Source organism: Malus sylvestris, chromosome 15 (genome assembly GCF_916048215.2).
Source record: "Malus sylvestris chromosome 15, drMalSylv7.2, whole genome shotgun sequence".
NCBI lineage: Eukaryota > Viridiplantae > Streptophyta > Magnoliopsida > Rosales > Rosaceae > Malus > Malus sylvestris.
In genome coordinates, this window is record NC_062274.1 from 8482309 (window position 1) to 8503342 (window position 21034).

Consider the following 21034-nt stretch of genomic DNA (forward strand, 5'->3'; position numbering starts at 1 on the left):
ACTCTCCTAGAGCAGGATCTTATGTGCTTTTCCAAGACGATACATACATACCTAGCTAAACCAGTATCCAAGTCCCAACCAATCTTCATTTCCGGTAGGAATGTGGCACAAGGATAATCAAAACTCTGCCACAATAAGTTATCCGGGTTAGTTTCGTTCCCAATTTGCACCACAAAATCTCCAGAATCCAAGAGTTGCGATACTGGATTCCCCGCGATTCTTGATGAATTTGATGATCACAAAATGCTGTTTGAGCTATTGGTAAGGAGGACGAGAACTCCTTACTCAGTGAGCTTCAAAAGTCCTGAAGAATCATCAAGTGATGTTTCTCTGTTGGCTACCAACACAACTGCATCAGTAGAATCCCATTTGAAAGCTTCCACCATCTGAAACCAGAGTTTCGACGTCTCTAATATATCGAACTGGGGTGATTGTGCATGGAGTAGCTGCAGATGAGATACCTAGGAAGGGAAGGAGAATAAAGAACAAACACACAAAAAGGCTTCTCAAGGATTGCATTGGCATCTTGTCTACAGGGAAGCAAAAAGTGGAAGCACAAGACGTTTAGCTCTCTTTCAAGATTATTCTTCGTTTTATCAGATATTGTGTTAGTTTTGGCTTTGTGAAAGGCTAAACTAAGTTGACATTTGAGAGAAAAAACTCAACAATGTTAATTCACTGTCTAGACTCTAAATTGTAGCGCTAAAACAACTTTGTTAAGTAATAACCTCCCTAAAGTTATAAAATTGTTCCGAAGAATAGACACACTGTTTGAATGGAAGTGATCACGAGGACTGCAGCAACCACAACAATAAAAAGTAGAGAGCATGGAGATTGAAAGAGGTTTTGTTTCAACATTTCCTTCCACCACTTCGTTATGCATTGATGTGTTTACTAAGATCAGTAAAGATATTTCTTTGGAACAATTACTTCCTCGGATTAATAAGGTTTGTCAACCTCGTCCCCCTGTCAAGCATTGAGTTTGAACAATTACATTTTTGAACAAGCAATTCCATATCCTCGGGAGTGATACTTAAAGCAACATTTTAATTGAAATCTTCACTTCTTGTGGCAAAAAAAGCACATGCAAAGACATAAGCATAGGCCCAAGAACATCAAATTGGTACGACATAAGAAGCTAGGTGCGCATTAATTTAAGAAGGTGATTTAAGCATGATTTATTGAATCTAAGGCAGAAAATATAGAAGTGCAGAGGACAAAAACGTCTGCAGAAATCACTTCCCTTTATTTACAACACACACTTGCATTAAAGTCATTACAAGCTGCCACTCTTTCCCTACCAAATATAAAATCACTCTTCAAACCTTTATTTTGTTGGAACATATATTACACTCTATTCTACGAAACCTGATGCTAATGCAAACTCCGTAGGCTAGACTTCTAGAGGATATATGGCGAAGGAGAGAATTGCGGATCCTCCGGAGAAGGAGAGACTTGCGGTGGTTGATGCTTAAGCAACAGATAAAATAGAGCACACAGTTTGTATGACAGTGAGTATGAGGAGAATTACAGCTGCAACAACAGAAATAGTGGACCAAGGCGTGGTAAAATATTTTTGTCTCAAATTTGCCATCCATTTGTGCCTGCGTTTGTTGCAGTAGTTGTGAAGTTCTTCACAAAGAGGGGCATAATAGTGGTTGCTAACCATCATCCCATTGCCAAGGTCATGAAGCAAAGTAGAGATCTTCTGGGTATCACCTAGCCAATTTTCAACAATTCCCTTCTCAACAAGCAATTCCACATCCTCTGGGGTTTTCACAAGGCACATCATAAGGAAAACATAATTAGTTAGGTAATTCTCCTCACTGTGATGGCATTGTTCAAAAGCAAGGAGATTTCTGAGTGTCAGATCTGTCGTATCGTTTACTGTTAACTTTGGAATTTCGAGGATCCCATTCGCTCTCGAGAATTTTATGTCAAATAAATCGCTGCCTGTTCCTCCCGCAAACTCGACTCCAGCCTGGCATAGCTCTGTCACGTTGTGTGTGGGTGTGGTATTTTCTTTCTCTGTAGTTTTTGATTTCAACGGTAGATATAGAATTCTTAGCAGATCAACAAAATGTTGTACATCTCCAAAAGAACATATTTGTTTAAATTTCTCTTCTTTTCCCTTGCTATCGATTTCGCTTTTGAAAAAATTGTAGGAAATTTCAAGTAACGAAGGCAGCTGATGTGAAGAAGGAAGAAGTGTGTTGAAAAGATCCTGAACAATGAAGAATGGCAGCTGATTTTCAAGCAACCGCAAGTCTGGACGCACATCCCACAACATCTCAGGCTTGTTAAATATGTAATCATCTTCACAATTTTTGGAACAGTAGCGCAATAAGAACTCAATGACGAAGGCGGCATCCACTAAAACAATTCTTACAAATTCATCGCTGCCAAACTCAATGGGTTCTGCATAAAAATGCCGCAACCTTCTCTCTTGGCCCTTTATCTTTTTTATATAATCAGAGAAGCTTACCCTTTCCCTGGTTCGGCTTAGAAAATGTCGCAGGTACCTTTTTTTGTGCTCTTCCATGGCTTTTAGCTGTGGCTTTCCATGGTGAAGTGGGCCTATAGAGACTACTTGAGGTGTATATGCATTCTCATTTCCCCGCCGTAGTCGCTCAGGAACTCTATAGATACAACGCAAAGGGGACAGGCGAAACAAGTTATGCAACTCCTCGAGTAATGGATCCTTGGGGTTTTCTATGTCATGTGGAGCTTCATCGATTCCTCTCATTTTCTGCATTGATTCAAATATTTCATTAGGTTCACATTCCACTTATAGAGAGGTTTCACTATAAAACTAATTGACAATACGAATAATAGCCCAACTTCTTATAAGCTCATGCAAAGTCTCTTTTCCCATTACCGCGAGACTCATTCTCAACAACTTCAAACAAACTTTTGTAAGGACCTCTAAGAGAGAGAGAAATCGAATTTGCGAATCTTCTCTCTCACTGCTTCTTCTTGTCGATTTATCCCGGCCCTTGGGAGGAGAAGGCTGGAGGTTTAAGTGAGGGGAGAGAAAGAGAGGGAGAGAGAAAGAGAGGGAGAGAGAGGTGAAGAAGATCGGGACAGGGGCAAGGGGGGAGAGAGAGAGAGAGAGAGAGAAGCTGGATCTAAAAATTTCAAAAACAGATTTTTTTGTGTTTTAAACAAATAAGCTTTGTAGCCATTTAGTACTACGGCCTAATAGTATTCCTCCTTACTTAGTACTATAACCTAGTTGTATTAGGTTCAGTTCTTGCCAAAAGTGAATTTGAAATACATTATTGTTAGCCCATTGTGAAGCTAACCGCACTCGCTCCCCTTTAACGTAGATAATATCGTTTGTTAAAAAAAAACAAATAGGCTTTGTATTTGTGTTTTTTTTTGTTGAGTTTTTTTTAGAAGTCTGCCAAATAAGAATTTTTGACTTGCAAATTAAAACTTATTTTTGAGCTAAAAAAGTAGAACTCAAATAGAATACTAAACATTTTGATTAAAAATAAAAAATAAAAATAGAATACCAAACAGATCTTAAAAAAAAATCAATACATATTACTTACTCATCTAGTAAATGAAAAATAAATTTTCTTTAACAGTAGCACAATGATAGGCGAGCTACATAATAACCATTTTTTCTTCAGTATGTTTTTGCAGAATGTGTTTAATTGGCCATACTAAATTAATGTCTCAGACGCATGTAGCTACCCACTTTATTTGTGTGACCATGTTAGGGAGATCATCTATTTAAACTATATTTTGTAAGTTATATGTTATGATTGTTGATGATTGAATTATTAAAATATGTGTTTGATACTAATTCTCCAATTCATGTACAACATTCTGACAGAACTTGGATTTTAAAGAGTCTCGATATTGTGCTAGCCAAAATGATCTCACTTACTGTGCTTGATTAATTTAGCCTTTAGCTATACATTTTTGTTTAAACCCATCCGCTACTTACTATGCTTGATTAATTTAGCCTTTAGCTATACATTTTTGTTTAAACCCTTCCGCTACTTACTATGCTTGATTAATTTAGCCTTCAGATATACATTTTTGTTTAAACCCTTCCACTAATGCAACTGGAATTTCATTGCTTTCCAACTCATCTACACCAAACTCCATGTGTGCTTTAGTAATTATAATTAGCTTAGGATGTAATTTTACTTTGATAATGGAATCATAAGTTCGACACTACCCTAAACTTGCAAAACATTATGAACTCAGCTCTTGAACACCTATTTTGTTCTTTATTGTAAATAGAGTTGTAAATAAATTTCTACATGTATGTAAATAGTTCCTATAGTATATATATATCTACAATGTTTTACATATTTTACACCGTTTTAAAACCCGCAACATCTACATGTTCTGTATTGTACAAAGATTTCTCTTTCGCATGACGCTTACTAGGGTTTTAACCTCATATGGTTTGAAGTGTTCCCAAACCCAACTACATTTATCATCTAGGAGATGAGAATCACTTACATCATCTTCTTTACCCTCTCTTTCACTTTCAATTTCAGCCTTTTTTTCGGTTGCCAAGTTAGATACATTCAAAAGCATTGGCGCCTTGGGGTTAAAAGTCGACAAAAAAGGAGCATCTACTGGACCTGCTGGAGCCTTCAAACAAGGTTCTGAAGCCTGCAACAAACAATCACACCATGGGCTTGATTCCATTCATATATTAGGCCTAAGTGGTTGACTGAAGACAATATTAGTGCATTATTGTACTTAATAGTGGACACTTATAAAACTGAAACATATATACACAGCCAAAGTAATCAACTAAAAGATATTAAGAAGAAAGCTGCAGCATTCCCTTAACCAGTAAATATGAAACTAAAAGCTTCAAAACAGTGGATATGAATGGAGAAGAAACAAGGCAGATGAAAGATTATATATTGAAAGGTGAGTTGTTTTTGGTACTAAAAATAAGTCATCTAACATGTTTTGATGTGAAACTTGTGTTTGGCTCATACATTTGTGAGTAATTATAAGTCATGTGTTGACAACAATTGAAGACATGGTAACTACCACAAGCCAAATGTCTTTCGGCTAGTAAACTAAACAAAGAAGTGGACATCATCATTGTAAGAAAATAGAAAAAAAGTGGTTGCTTTTTTCTTTAATGATTATGCATAAATTATGATGTTGGGGAATAAAATATGAGTGTGAGTGACCTTATATTGAAAGGGCATTCGGAGGAGAACATGTGAGAAAAATTATAGAGTGAGAGTGAGAAACTCTTGGGAAGAGTGAGATTCTTGGGAAAATTCTGTGAGGGTACAAGGGATTGGGGTTTGGGTTATGTCGATTTAACTCAAGTGTATCTTGTACTAGTTATTCTCATAATGAAGAGCAATATCTCTCCGAGGACGTAGGCAGGTTTTTGCTGAACCTCGTAAATTTCTCAGTGTCTTTATTTCTTGTATTTTATTATGTTCAGTTGAGTGTGATTTGATGAGGTTGTAATCTAAATCTCGTTTCCGCACTAACGAACGGGTCAAGGCACAACAATTGGTATCAGAGCATCGTTGGACGCTTGGTTCGTTGGAGGTCCAGATTTGTTGTTCGCCATGGATTTTTCAGTTGAGCAGTTTAATGGGAGAGGCAGTTTTACTCTTGGTAAATGAGAGTAATGGAAGACTGAAGAAATGGAAGTCGTGTTCAGGGATGCTTAGATCATCTGCGAAAGTTGATGTTAAGGAAGAAGACAAGGGCCTCTTTCTTCTTACCTCACTTTCAGATTCGTACGAGAACCTTGTGAAACTTTACTGCATGGAAAGATACAGTAAGTTTGGAGCAGGTGCAAGCTTCTTTGGTGTGGAATGATACACAAAGGATACCATTAATGATGGTGGGCACGAGACTGCTTAAGCTATTCAAGGTTGGAATCGTGGAAGAAAATTGGAAAGAGGATCTGAGAGAGACAACAGGTTCAAATCTAGTTCCGGAGGCAAGGGTCCACCTTGCTACGGTGCAAGGCCGGGTGGTAGCAAGTTTGTGGCATAAGGCTTCGAGTATGCCCTATAGGTACTTGAAGCAACAATTTTCCTAGTGATGTTTAGTCTCAAGTGTTGCAGGGGTTTTGCAACAGGTGGAGCTATGGGATTCACAGGTGATGAGATGGTCCTAAGGTAGGAGGAAGTGTGTGAATTTTGTCTGGCTCGATGGGTTGTTGTTGGAAACGGGCGCGCTGAAGAGTTTCCAGGTTGCAGACAATGAAGATGAGAAAACCCTGCTAGAGGAGACGAGGATATGTCAAGATCCTGTCTGAAGCTAAATGGTGATTTTTAGCTTGCAGCAGCTGCACATGCATTGGCAGTGACTGAATCGGAATAGGACCAACGAGGTTGATTCAGGGTGTGTATGCTGGTACGTAAGGCCAATGAGCTTTGGTGATGGGTGCAAGGATTTTTGCATGGTATATTCGCCAAGGTGGAGATTGTTGTGTTTGGCTCATACATTTGTAAGTAATTATAAGTCATGTGTTGACAACAATTGAAGACATGGTGACTACCATAAGCCAAATGTCTTTCGGCTAGTAAACTAAACAAAGAAGTAGACATCATCATGAGTAAAGACATCATCATTGTAAGAAAATAGAAAAAAAGTGGTTGCTTTTTTCTTTAATGATTATGCAGAAATTATGATGTTGGGGAATAAAATATAAGGGTGAGTGACCTTATATTGAGAGGGCATTCGGAGGAGAACATGTGAGAAAAATTATAGAGTGAGAGTGAGAAACTCTTGGGGAGAGTGATGCTTTTGGGCAAATTCTGTGAGGGTACAAGGGATTGGGGTTTGGGTTATGTCGATTTAACTCAAGTGTATCTTGTACTAGTTATTCTCATAATGAAGAGCACTATCTCTCCGAGGACGTAGGCAGGTTTTTGCCGAACCTCGTAAATTTCTCAGTGTCTTTATTTCTTGTATTTTATTCTGTTCAACTGAGTGTGATTTGGTGAGGTTGTAATTTGAATCTCGTTTCTGCACTAAAGAACGGGCCAAGGCACAACAAAACTTATTTTTCTACATGTATGTAAATAGTTCCTATCTATAACTTTCTACATGTTTTATACTGTTTTAAGACCCGCAACACCCACATGTTCTATAATGTACAAAGATTTCTCTTTCTCATGACATTTACTAGGGTTTTAACCTCATATGATTTGAAGTGCTCCCAAACCTAACTACATTTGTCGTCTAGGAGATGAGAATCACTTACATGATCTTCTTCACCATCTCCTTCACTTTCAATTTCACCATTTCTTTTGGTTTCCAATTCAAATAAATTCAAATCCATTGGCTCCTCCACTGGGGCCTGCAGCAAACAATCACACCATAAGCTTGATACCATCCATATATTAGGCTTAAGTGGTTAATTGAAGACAATATCAGTGCATTATTGTTCACAATTATAAAACTGAAACATATATACACAACCAAACTATTCAACTAAATGATATTAAGAAGAAAGCTGCAGCATTCCCTTAACCAGTAAATATGAAACTAAAAGCTTCAAGACAGTGGACAAGAATGGAGAATAAACAAGCCAGATGAAATATTATAAATTGAAAAGTGAGCTGTTATTGGTACTAAAAATGTCATCTAAGTTGTTATTGGTACTAAAAATTAAGTGATCTAACACGTTTGATGTGAAATTTATATTGTAGAGTTGTAAATAAATTTCTACACGTATGTAAACAGTTCCTGTCATATATATCTAGAACTTTCTAAATGTTTTATACCGTTTTAAAATCCGCAACATCTACATGTTCTATAGTGTACAAAGATTTTTCTTTCTCATGACACTTACTAGGGTCTTAACCTTATACGGTTTCAAGTGCTCCCAAACCCAACTATGTTTACTATCTAGGAGATGAGAATCACTTAAATCATCTTCTCCACCATCTCCTTCACTTACCATTGCAGCCCTTTTTTGTCTAGCTGGTCTATGTTCTCCCGAATCCATTACTCCTCCACGGGTCTGAAGCCTGCAACAAACAATCACACCATAAGCATTACCATCCTATATTAGGCCAAAGTGGCTATTGAAGACAATATCGGTGCATGGTTACTTAATAGTGGACACTTGAAAACTGAAACATATATACACAGCCAAATTATTCAACTAAAAGATATTAAGAAGAAAGCTGCAGCCCTCAACCAGTAAATATGAAACTAAAAGCTTCACAGTGGATATGAAGAAGAAACAAAGCCAGATGAAAGTTTTTAAATTGAAAATTGAGTTTTCATTGAAACTAGAAATAAGTCATCCAACACGTTTTGATGTGAATTTTTTTTTAAGAGTGTTAACAGTACTCCCCTTCAGAAAAAAAAAAGAATTTGAATTCGCACCTGCTTTGTATACCTGAAAACAAGCAAGTCTATAGGGTTAATTATAAACAAATATGTGCAAGTCTTAGTGTTTTCAACAAATCAAGACTTTAATAATAAACAAATATGTGCAAGAAAAGCTTACCAGAAATTCAAGACCTCCTCAGTTGGCAGAATTTGAGGCTTGCAAGTTATATATTATCATATAGCGACGCAGGCACTCTTACATAATGGCGAGAAAGTTAATAATATTCTTAAACCATATTTTAATTCATAGAGGGGCCGGGAGCATCGAATAGGTACTTACCTTTGCGTGTGGAGGTGCTCTACTGCAATATGAGCAAGAAATCTCCGCATATTCTTAAACCATTTTTAAAGCATTTAAATTTGAATGAGTGTCATTGAAGCAGAAAAGTGGATGCATCTATTTTTCCTAACATAAAAACGATAAAAGTAGAAAGATTTGCCTTCCAATAAGGAAAACCAATGACAATGTGGGGATTAGACTATTAAATTCTTGCATGCTAAAAATTGAACAAGTAAAGGAAGACAATAATTGGATTTCAAATAATTGTAAATCGCTCGCTGTCAGGAAATGACTTGGATGAGATTTAATTTAGATTGTGCTTTTGTATCAATTACATGATTTAGATTGTTTTCAAACTTTCAAATACAAATATAGAAATTTTCATAGTGAGTTTGTTGGGTTTGTCTTCTTACTTATGCTCTTTTTTTTTTGCGCGTGTAACATGGATCCTCTAACTTCAATCTGGCAGAGAAGAATTGCATAACAATTCAATTATGTTATAAGAAGTTGATCAATTAAATTTTCTCAACAAAAAAAAGGCTTAAATGTCAAATGGGTCCCTGTGTTTCATCTTATCGGTCAATTTATCTCCGTGTTTATCTCTATTAACCAATCTTAGACAATCTGTTAAACACGGGGACCAAATTAACCAATAGAGTAAACATAGAGACCATTTTAACATTTAAGCCAAAAAAGTATACAAAATCGTTTTACTCACAATGAACTAGCAATAATATGGTTCAAATTCACTTTTGGCGAGAATCGAACCTAAGCCTTTCATTTATAAGTGTCGAGGAATATCAATAGACCGTAATACTGAGTGGCTAGTTTAAGGTAGTTTTAGAATTGGGGTTTTATTCAAATTGCCTTCTACCTTTGTTTTGTTTGAATTCACTGCCTACTTCCGCAAAATGGATTACAGCAATAATCGTGTTGTCACTTTGATGCATTAGTTGAACTTAAATTTCTGTCGTTTTAAATTTTTTCTGGTGGTGCATTAATTTCAATTTCCGTCATTTAAATTTTTTTTTTTTTAAAAAAGAGCTTCCGGGGTGGGAAAGACTCACAGAGACATTTTCAACCTCTCTCTGGCCATAAGTCTGACTTACACGCCAGCTAGCTTCCACACCAGCATAGGGTTTTTAGTTTTAAGGAAACCTCGTAATCCGTCATTTACCACTAGGCTACCAGTTAGTGGTTGTCATTTTAAAATTTTTTTAATAATCTTAAATTTCTTCATCTAATCATAATGTTAAGGTTTGCACTTTTCTGTTTGTGTGAGAATATGAAGAAAATAAAGTTGTTTATGAATTTATATTTTGTTTTTTTTATATTATTTTTTCCTTTTTTGCGTCTGTCTGAAGTTTTGCCTCGGCCAGAAGGGAGAGTGCGTAATGCGCATAACTGGGTAATTTTCACCCAATTTTTAGGAGATTATATCACTTTGATTTTTCTAATTTTTTTTTAAATTTATTTTTCATGAAGTGGGTGGATTTTTAATATTTTTAATTACTGTTTTTTTTCCTTTGAATAAACGATATTATCTAGACTTTAAAGAAAGATGTGAACTTAGCCTCACAATTAGTTAGCAATAATTTTTATTAAAGTTCAAGTGTTCTCGTAATCGGAAAAAAAAAATAGTTTGTATCCAATACACTAATAATATTTGAAATATTTTTTTTTTTGGAAAATAAAGTTAATTATTCATGAAAATAGAAGTTAGGCATGCTTTTTTATATCAATTCAAGAGTGGTGGTGAGATAATAAAAAGTGTAGGTGTAAAAAACCAAACATTAAAGAGTCTTCAAAAGTTTTTTGAAATTCTAGACACAACAATAGCTCACACGTGTTTACATTATTTTTCATTGTCGATGCAAGTGAGTCTTACAGTAATCAAAATCATTCAGCATTATCGATATACATGTTCACACAATCCGAAGTGTTACACTTTTTTTTCTTGACAAAATTAACTGAAAAAGACAACTAAGACAGAGAAAAAGTCAAAATAGAGCTGGTGAGACAATTAAAAGGAAAATTAGAAGTCCAAGATGCAACGAAGACAACATTGTTACCCATCCGAGCCAACACAGTTTCCGCATAATTAGTTTCATAAAACGCTAAACTTTCTCATCTCCCTATATTTATCTTCTATATTTCACCTACATTTCTTCTGCATCTCTTCCATCATCCTTCTTTCGCACTTGTTCATAAAGGACCCTAGGGTTGCCGACATTTTGCCATAGAGATTATTTGCCACGATGATCCTCCTCTAGCCTCCTCTAGCCTGTATTTTAGCTCCTTCATTAAACAACTTGTGGTAAACCACGATGATTCATTTGTATCGAAAACTCTCCTAGAGCAGGATCTTCTGTGCTCTTCCAAGACGATACATACCTAGCTAAACCTGTAACCAAGTCCCAACCGATCTTCATTCCCTGTAGGAATGTGCCACAAGGATAATCAAAACTCTGCCACAAGAAGTTATCCGGGTTAGTTTCGTTCCCAACTTGCACCACAAGATCTCCAGAATCCAAGAGTTGCGATACTGGATTCCCCGCGATTCTTGATGAATTCGATGATCACACAATGCTGTTTGAGCTATTGATAAGGAGGACGAGAACTCCTTACTCAGTGAGCTTCAAAAGTCCTGAAGAATCACCAAGTGATGTTTCTCTGTTGGCTACCCACACAACTGCATCAATAGAATCCCATTTGAAAGCTTCCACCCGCTGAAACCAGAGTTTCGACGTCTCTAGTATATCGAGCTGGGGTGATTGTGCATGGAGTAGCTGCAGATGAGATACCTAGGAAGGGAAGGAGAATAAGAACAAACACACAAAAAGGCTTCTCAAGGATTGCATTGGCATCTTTTCTACAGGGAAGCAAAAAATGGAAGCACAAGACGTTTAGCTCTCTTTCAAGATTCTTCGTTTTATCAGGTATTTTGTTAGTTTTGGCTTTGTGAAAGGCTAAACTAAGTTGACATTTGAGAGAAAAAACTCAACAATGTTAATTCACTGTCTAGACTCTAAATTGTAGCGCTAGAACAACTTTGTTAAGTAATAACCTCCCTAAAGTTATAAAATTGGTTTGATCCCAACTATATAACTTTATAGATATTTTACTATAGTTTGTGTGCAGCATAGACGGCCACATGATCCAAATTGCCAAAGGATAATACTTCCTTCCTTCCCGCTAGTGTGACATCATTTTACTGTACAAATGTCATAATCGAAATTATTTATTCTCTTATAATCATCTAAAAAATCATATTTAAAAAAAAACTATTTGATTTGAAGACAGTTTAGTCATCTATATAAAACAAGATCATCTATATGAAACGAAGTTTACCATTCATCATTTTTTACCATAACTATCAATTTGTTTTAACACATTAATGACTAAACTTTAAACGATGATAAAGAGAATGAATATTTATTTGTAGTTCATCTTGTGGCCTAACGTATTTGACCTTTACAGCCCCAAAAGTGTCAAAACCGTCATGCGGAGCCGAGCTCGACTGATAAGTGTTCCTACAAATAACGGCACATGCTTTCAAAGCAGACCACCAAACGTCCTGAACCGGACCTTACTATTATCAGCCTGCACGCGACATGGGTTAAATCTCTTACAATATTCACAATTCAAGCATTTTTCTTGTTAATTGGCAAAATAAATTGAATACCGTTACCGCAAACTTATGATTTCATGTCATTGTTTCCCAGCTGAGACTGCCAAGGGTCACGTCAACCTGCCGAATGAAGAAATTATTTGCTGGACACGGGTGCGTTCTTGATGGTAATTCGGTGACACTTTGTTCAGTGTAGAAACCAGGATGCTTTTGAGGGATCTACCACCACAAAAAGCTTCACACGCTGCCAAATGCAACAACCCAAAAGTTTTACAAGATTGTCATTTTTGAACTCTCTCATTTCTTGTCCAGAATTCTTCGATAGCCTCTTGACTACAATATCGTCCCTCCTATCAAAATGCCCAATATATGGATCATCATTTTAGCAGGTCCCAAAATTTTGTTTCACAAAGTAACTCATCTTAGTTGCATGAATTTATATTACCTTGTACACAGGTCCAAGGCCACCTTCTCCCAGCTTGTTGCTGCTTGCGAGGTCGCTAATGGCTTGGCTACAGTGGTCAAGTCAAATAGTGGTAACTCCATGTTTTCCCTGCTTCTCCAAGGTACTCTTTTCCGCAATCCTTTTTTCTGACACCTGAAATGTAAGTGAACAGCTAGTCACACTGTTGAAATTTTATACTGATCACTTCCTTATCTGATGCACTTTTTGTAGTCAAGATAATTTGATTTAGATATTTGTACCATAATCTTCTCATCATGTATCTGATAAATTAGACCATGTCTAAGATAAATACATTGATTTCTGAGTTTTTTCTGTATATACAATGTCAGTCCAGCAATTAGCATTCCCAGGATTAACACTGCAGAGCTGATGAGAATTGCAGGTAGTGTAGCTTTTTCTTGTAGAAGAAGCTCTTTTTCTCAACATGATCTCAAATATCCATATTAAAACAAGCTTTTCATGTATTTTAACACTACTTTGCATAACTGCAGACAAAGGCCTAAGACTAGCCTCATTCCGAAGCTGCCACCGCCACCAGGAGTGAATTCTTTTACGTCAGTGAGGTTACCCAACCAAAGAAAACAGCCACTTCCTCCCTCCTGATATCTACATAATGTAGTTTTAACTGAATTTGTTACTTGCTTTAAAAAGTGCATTTTTCTACTAATATTAAACATTTCACACAGCTGGGCAGATCGGCAAATGTTCCTCCCAAAAGAGCATATAATTCAGTTTTGAGTCTTATACCAAGGAGCATATATTATTTTGCCACTGAATTTGTTTGTACAATCCACAAGTTTCAAAAGGAAATGGACAATTAACTCATAAACCCAATAGGAACACAGGTAAAAGCAGTCCTGATAACAAATGAGCCTAGTAGCCTACCATAAATCAGAAATGCTAGCTCAAAATATATGAGAAAGATTGAAATATAAGAATGTAGGTATGATCAAAGATACATCAACCAAAATGTCAGATTCAGAGAAATTAAAAACCCTCAAAAGGAACCAAATCAAAGTAATACAAAAATTAGATCAACCACGGAAACCGATTAAAACCAAACTCGCAAAATTGAACTCAGATAAAACTATAACTCAAACAATGGGTGGGCGGTGTTTGAATGAAAAAATACAGAAAAGGAAGGTACCTTAAAAGGCTAATCTTTTTTCTTTTTTTTTTTTTTTTTTTTGGGAAGAGGTGGGGGTGTTGAAACCATGTTGGAGACAGCAAAGAAGAGAAGAGGCTCACTCAAAACATACACCAGTATGTGAGATCATTTGCTCGCCTTTCTTACTTCTTTAAAGGATAGCATCACATTTTTGGTCTTTTCATATATCTTTAGAAAATCCTGCACAAGCATGAAGCATCATCATTTAAACAAGTTTGATGACCAAATCACTACTCTCCAACCAATGCTCCCTTAATAAATCATAAAATGTCTTTTCTAAGATTCTCCCCACATAGATCCTTTTATTTTTACACATAAATCCCCCAGAGACTTCAAAATAAGTAAAAATGGTCATGCTCATCTCTCACAGTTTGTATAAATAACTTATCCAACATCATGATACTAGGTTATATTGAAATTACATATAAGAAAAACATTTAAACAATTAGTCCAGTTAACGAAGAAATCTCCCAGAAGGGAACACAAATGACACAATAAAATATTCCAGAATTTAGCCATCTCATCAGTCACTCATTAAATTGAACCGAAGTGAACAAGAGTGAAGTGAAAAAAGATCATTAAGATACATGTCAACATACAGAAAAACCTAAAAATGAAGCATCAGATCAATCAAGATTTATGGTAATGACACTCTAGTAAACTGTAAAACTTCCTCCATTCTATTGAGACCATTTCAAACAACAACTTATTCTAATTCAAGATCAATCTGTAAGTTCCACATAAATTGAGATTGTTAGAAACTCACCGGGGGTAAACAATCTCATAAACAAGGATAAGAAGTTGCAAGTTAAAATGCTATACAACCAATAGTTAATCCTTTCTGGGTAACAGTCACCAAATTTCTTTCTCTTTTATAGGTAAAAGAAAAAGAAGTTTGGTGAGGCAAAGATGAACTAAGGTAACAACGCACTGAAGAAACTGAGGCAACAATAAACCAAAGAAGCAATGTATTATGCCCATAATAAACTGTGGTAGCCATTAATCAAGGCAACAATATTATTCAAGAATAAAGTTAGGTAACCTTTAACTGAAACAACCATGACGAGGCATCAATACACCTGAGGCACCCATAACCGAAACCAACAGTAAATCGAGGCATCAATACAACCGAGGCAGCCAAAACCAAAACCAACAATAAACTGAGGCAACCATAACCGAAACAAACAATAAACTGAGGCAACCACTAATCGAAGCCTCAATACAACCAAGGCAACCATAAACGAAACCAACAATAAATCGAGTCAACCATAACCGAAACAAACAATAAACTGAGGCAAGCATTAATCGAGGCATCAATACAACCGAGACAACCATAACCGAAACCAACAATAAACCGACGCAACCACTAATCGAGGCAACCATAACTGAAACCAACAACAAACCGAGGCAACCACTAATTGAGGCATCAATACAACAGAGGCAACCATAACCGAAACAATAAACTGAGGCAAACACAACCAAAACCAACAACAAACTGAGGCATCAATACAAATGAGGAAACCATAACCGAAACCAACAATAAACCGAGACAACCATGGATGAGGCATCAAGATAATTGAGGCAACTATGAACTTCCACAAAAATATACTGACGCAACAATGATCAATGAAAACCATGAATTGTGGCAACATATATTGAGCCAACACTGAATCCTGGTATCAGGATAACTGCGCAACAAAATATTGAGAAAAAAATTGCGAAAAATCAAAGGCAAGAATGTATTGAGGCAACAATAACCAAGAAAAACATTAAAGGTTAATAGTACACCGAGGTATCATGAATTAAGGCAACTATCAACCACAATCATGAAATGAAGCAACCAAAATCAAAGCCAGCATTTATCAATTCAAATTCCACACCTACAAATTGTATACGAAAACAAAATAAACAGAGGATACACACAACGCTACTCAACTTGTGAAAATTTGGTCAAAATAAAATACGAAGGGGCACTTTTCCACACAACCATGAAATAATGAAATCAAAACCCTAAAACTGATAAGCTTCCCAATGAAATCAAAACCCTCAATTGCACGACAAAAAAAAAAAAAAAACGAAATTGATAGGTTTCCCAATCAAATCAAAACCCTAGAATGGTTTACCTGAGGTGATAGGCACAATCGATCTCGCAAAACCACCGGCCCGGTACCATGGAGAAAGACGCGCATCTTTCCAACTTCGTCTTCCTTCCAGATTGAAGACCTTCCACTTCGTCGTTGCTCTGCGTGCCGACTTTACGCGACCCACCCTAACGGTTGGAAATCAATATAAAGACACTCCCGGTCAAGTGCATCGTGCAAATTCAAATAAAGTCGGTGGCTCCCAATCACGTGTCTTTAATTTCAATCATTAAATGAGACCAAATAATGATATTTTTTTGTTTTACAAATTATGGATAATTCATCTAATAATGTTTTTCCCCACTAGTTTGCGTGGATCACAAGTCGATACACATGTTATAATATAAGTGATTGATAAATTTGATATGTTTCACTTTAAAATATATTTTTTAGTATCGAAGGTTTAAATACAAGAAAAAACTATGATTAACTCGAACTTCCACTACGGTCATATTTTAATAATATTACGATTTAAGAACTTAATTAGTTTTGTCAAATATATATATATATATATATAAAATTAAGTTCATCAATTATCCAAACAAATGACATGCCAAAATTTAGTATTTGTGTTACCCTTTTACTCATTTAGATCGCCTTAGCTCTACGTCATTCGGGTTCTTATTCATCTTTCCATGGATGCATCAATGAGACATGAAGTAAGAGTGCATGAACTCATTCGTCTTGCTTCTCCAACCTCTTAAGGATTCGTTTGGAAATACTTTTAAAATGACTGAAAGACGCTTTTAGATAAAATATTTTTTTATTCCAAAAGCATTTAAGATTTTTCTACAAGAAGCACCAGTTATGTGCTTCATGTACGAGACACTTCATGTGTTTTCCAAGATTCACTCACATTTTAACTAATGATTGGTTTCAAAAACATTTTCACAGAAAACACTTAAGCCGTTTTAAAAGCAATTCCAAATTGACCCTACATGTGTTTATGCATGATATTTTATCTTACATTTTCTTCGATCCCCACAGATCCTTTGTTTGTTGTGCTTTAGGAACTGCTCCAAGCAAACTTATAATTCAAAACTATAATTCAAAACTATCTTTCTTGCAAACTTATAATCTCATGTCTGTTTCCCAAATAAGATTACAAGGTTCATGTCAACCTACTGCCGAACATGTTTTGTGATGGTGGACCGTAGGCGGAAGGAACGAGCACCGGAGTGATGATCTACGAAGGTTCCATCAACGTAGTGCTGAAAGTATTTGCTGAACATTGATGCATCCTTGATTGTGATTCAGGGACACTTCGCTCAGTGTAGAACTACAGATGACATGCTTGGTTGAGTTACTCTTTGCACACGTAAAAGCCCCACATACAAGCACCTTACAGCTTCAGAAAACCTCTTATCGATAAGTTCAAGTTGTTTATCTCGAATCCACAGAGTCCATGCCTCACATGTTAGAGTTCGCAGAGATATCCGGGAAGAGAAGTTTAAGCTTATTGGTTGATACAGTGAGCCAAAGAGAAGTTTAAGCTTATTGGTTGATATAGTGAGCCAAACGTATAGCTGAAGGTGAGAGCTGCAGTTACTAAATTGGGGTGTCTTAGAATAATCATGATGATCCGGCAAATAAGTATTTGAGTAAAGGAGCAACCACTGCTATACTCAAACTGTTCCCCAGTAATGCATAACTGCAGCATAAAATAAACGGACAGAAAACGTCAGTCTTGCCGAACAACCACTGTCATGCTTAACTGTAGAATCCAACAAAATGAGAAGCTGAAGAGTTTGTATTTTTCACTTATTGACTTGACACACAGCGAATAATTTTCATCAAATAAAAGGCACGGCATTGTTTATTTTCTGCTAAAATACAAATCAAGCTGAACCAGTGGATAAAATAATGGCATACCGCTGCCTGAGGCTTATCTGTTGTGGAAACTGAAATTCTTCCGGGAGAGAATGCAAATTAGCAACCTAAGTAGGTCAAGGGAAAATTATCAATTGACACACCGAAAACATGAAAACAAGAAACCAATAAATGGAGAAATCTACAAAAGATATGTATAATGATATCAGCATACCTCCCTTGGGGAAAAGTATCTAAGGTGCTGCTCCTTCAATGAAGATGTTTTATCCTTATTCTTTGGCTGCATATATGTCGCAATTTTGTAAATGTCAAGCAGCACAAAAGTCATTGGATATTGTTTCTTGATGAGTCATATTATGACCAGGAACAGAACTGTGAAGTACATGAACTCGAAATAGTGTTCCAACCTAATAAGTGCGGGAGTTCTTAAGTATCAAAACCTAACGTGTTCCAATAGTAATCCAAATGTGTAATCTTACCTGCAGAGTTGCCAAAAGGGAGCCTGTACCCTTCACATATCGATGGTAACTTTTTGTAAAACAACAACATCGTTTTGAATCAGGATAGACAATATCTAAGCTGCATTAAGGATTGCTTGAGAGAGAGAAAGAGAGAGAGAGAGAGAGAGAGAGAGAGAGAGCTATTCAATGAAAATAACATAAAGAATTAGAGATTTTCCTTATTATAGCCTCATTGCATTAACATCCATTATGCATAAAATTTCTGATTTTTCACTCTTAGAGAGTTTCTTAAGGTGGACCCCCAGACTGACGATATTCATGCTAAGAATTTATCAATAACGAAAAAGGATACCCATGGCACTTCCCCACCTCTCTATCAAGCTTAATGGAACAATGTACTGATCAACGATGCCGCTACAATATCCATTCCCTTCATCTTTCTCCAATATTCCATCAGTATCTGTAGAACTAGTAGTGGTGTCCACAAAATTGGAATCCGATTGGTCACTACAATTCTTGAATTCAAGAAAGCTTTCTATAGGCTCACAAGATTCAAGTAACTTATCCTGGCTCTTTTGTGGTTTATCAAGTTCACAGAGCACTGTCTCATCGGCATTTGTATCCCCAAATAATGGCCCTAGCGAGTGAAGAAGCTGATTATCGAAAACTTGATTATGAAAGGTTGAAGGTTTCCTCTTTGCCTGCAAGAAAAATGAATATATGTGTTAAAACTCAAGAGATTTCCAAGAGTTTCTGAATGACCTAGAGAACCAGTGAGAGAGGAGGGCTACCAGGCAAAAATAGCGTGGCCTGGAATACGGTACATCAAACTGTAACGGACTCAATATGAACTCCTGTGTAACAAAATTTGTTCTTCCCAATATCTCTATCATTTTTGTATGCGTATCAGATGTCTGCAGCCAGGAGATAAAACAAAGGAATTGGAATAAAAATAAATCAATATTTTACCTACAATTAAGCTAAAAATTCCAGAACTAGACCTCAAATCCGACAACATTTTCCACAAATAACATCATTGGAGGTCGAGATGTGTGTGGTATCAACTCAAGAATGTTGAGAAATGAAAATGCCCGAGCATCACCGGATTGCTTCTGAAGACCTATCCATAAGTAGCTAGTGAAAATCTATGCAAATTAATGTCACGCATCTTTTTATAGAACAATGATGACAAACTTACCTTGTCGAGTGTAAGGTTGGCAAGGAGGAGAAAGAAGCCATGCATCCGCCCGATAACGGTCGAGATCAGCAGCAGTAAGACTCTGAATATTACCCTATAAAAACAAGAATATTCAAACTTCGGTACACGATGAGCTCAAGTAAAAATCATGTCTGAGCAGTTGAAAAGCCAAACACTAGTAATGGAACAAATATAAAAGCAGCTTAAAATAACACCGGAACAAATGGTATAAATTCAAAATGACCCAATACAGAACCACTTGAAAAGCAATTTACACCAAATACCTTAAACAAATTGTAAAGCATCCAAAACATACAGCATCTAAGAGATAAAGCGCCTTTTGGGAACTGCTTATGGAGTGACTGAACGTGATTTTTGATAACCAAAAGCGCTTCTAACTACGTTTGGAAGAAAAGCTTTTACTGGGTCATAGAAGCGTGGGAAGCACTAAGCACTTGGATTTTCAATAACAATTTCAACGGATAAAAGCACTTCTATAAAAAGTGCTTACTACAAAACGGGCCCTAAGTGCAAGAAACTCAAATTGGCTAGCCATAAATTACAAACTTTTGATCGTCAAGTAATCAAGCAACAAAATTTTGTACTTAGCTGTGCACAATGTACAAAATGGAGCTTGAATTTGGATAAAATTACAAAATTGAACTAAAAACTAGGAAGAACCTGATAGGGACGGTGGCCGAAATTGTGCTCGTAAACGTCATTGGCGGTGTCGTTGATGTCGAACGCTTCCACGACTTCGGCGTTCACTCCTGCCTTCATGAGCGAGTACCTCTGATAATCGGAAAGATGCAAACTTGAGCAAAAAGCGTTGAAGAATTCAAAAACTGAAAGAAAAAAAATGGTGTATTTGGGGTATTGGGTTTTCTATTACCATGCCGCCAATGCCGCTGTAGAACTCGAGGACCCGCCATGGCGGCTCTTCCAGTTCCTGCTGCTCTAAACCCTTCGCCATTAGCGTCGTCCTGCGGGTTGAAAGACCTCAACTGTTAATACGTTATAAGCTTTCAAGCGCAAACGACATGCCGTTTGTTCTCCGATGAGAATGTACAAGCAATGACGATTTTGTTTTGCGCAGGTTCTAAACGTTGTTAGGCGTAAATCTATCATATTTCAGGTAAATAAGTGTCTGCTTCTAGTTGAAATATATATAATTTCATCATAAATTACAAAATAGAATGCATATATATCATGAAGTATTGGAACATAATGAAAACATGTGAAATAAGGATATAATGTTTGTTCATTCAAGTATGCAACAAGTCTCTTACAATTTATTGGAAAAAAACAAAATGCAAAATGAAAGTTATGTATTTTCTGTCTAAGTGAGTTGCAACCGAAGCGAGTCTAAGCGGATGCCTAGGTGGTCTAGGTGGTGGGCTGGGGCCTAGGCATTAATCGGGACGGTGGGCTGGGACCTAGGCGGCGCTAGGTGGGGATTTTTAGAACAGTGGTTTTGCATTTGCTAGAGGCC

At 36.6% G+C, this 21034-nt stretch overlaps 3 protein-coding genes and 1 long non-coding RNA gene across 11 annotated transcripts in view; 1 reads left to right on the forward strand and 3 right to left on the reverse strand.

Moving 5' to 3' along the window:
- Positions 1 to 1153: 1153 nt before the first annotated feature.
- Positions 1154 to 21034, reverse strand: part of LOC126603268 (UPF0481 protein At3g47200-like) — a 92411-nt gene continuing 72530 nt past the window's right edge. Inside the window, exons 1-5 of one of the 4 annotated variants that reach the window (XM_050270060.1) lie at positions 8486 to 8520; positions 7928 to 7997; positions 7229 to 7324; positions 4486 to 4641; positions 1154 to 2749 (exon numbers count right to left, since the gene is read on the reverse strand). In XM_050270060.1, coding sequence (XP_050126017.1) covers positions 1472 to 2749; positions 4486 to 4641; positions 7229 to 7324; positions 7928 to 7975 — 1578 coding nt within the window. In that variant the 5' untranslated portion in view covers positions 7976 to 7997; positions 8486 to 8520 and the 3' untranslated portion in view covers positions 1154 to 1471. Of the gene's footprint in view, positions 2750 to 4485; positions 4667 to 7228; positions 7325 to 7927; positions 8004 to 8361; positions 8375 to 8485; positions 8521 to 21034 lie in introns of those variants that run through there. The other 3 variants (XM_050270059.1, XM_050270061.1, XM_050270064.1) reach the window with 3 other exon arrangements.
- LOC126603281 (G-type lectin S-receptor-like serine/threonine-protein kinase RKS1) lies at positions 10532 to 16236 on the reverse strand. Of its 5 annotated transcripts, XR_007616222.1 has the most exons (5): positions 16036 to 16233; positions 13892 to 14092; positions 12724 to 12876; positions 12333 to 12628; positions 10532 to 12250 (listed from the first exon to the last, which is right to left on the reverse strand). XR_007616222.1 is itself a non-coding variant. In XM_050270090.1 (4 exons), exons 1-4 carry the CDS (start codon positions 16083 to 16085, stop codon positions 12466 to 12468), a joined length of 462 nt encoding a protein of 153 aa, XP_050126047.1. In that variant the 5' UTR covers positions 16086 to 16235; the 3' UTR covers positions 10532 to 12465. The 5 variants fall into 5 exon arrangements, 3 of the variants coding, with proteins under 3 accessions (XP_050126047.1, XP_050126048.1, XP_050126046.1); XR_007616221.1 differs by having other exon boundaries at positions 10532 to 12628; positions 16036 to 16236; XM_050270090.1 differs by lacking the exon at positions 13892 to 14092 and adding an exon at positions 13255 to 13350 and having other exon boundaries at positions 10532 to 12628; positions 16036 to 16235.
- LOC126603285 (uncharacterized) lies at positions 12876 to 13490 on the forward strand. The gene is made up of 2 exons (XR_007616227.1): positions 12876 to 13126; positions 13236 to 13490. It is a non-coding gene; the product is annotated as an uncharacterized LOC126603285 (long non-coding RNA).
- LOC126603274 (tRNA (cytosine(38)-C(5))-methyltransferase 2) lies at positions 17098 to 20596 on the reverse strand. The gene is made up of 10 exons (XM_050270081.1): positions 20435 to 20596; positions 20224 to 20334; positions 19543 to 19636; positions 19346 to 19464; positions 19136 to 19258; positions 18697 to 19045; positions 18363 to 18457; positions 18098 to 18163; positions 17926 to 17990; positions 17098 to 17704 (listed from the first exon to the last, which is right to left on the reverse strand). Exons 1-10 carry the CDS (start codon positions 20513 to 20515, stop codon positions 17626 to 17628), a joined length of 1182 nt encoding a protein of 393 aa, XP_050126038.1. The 5' UTR covers positions 20516 to 20596; the 3' UTR covers positions 17098 to 17625.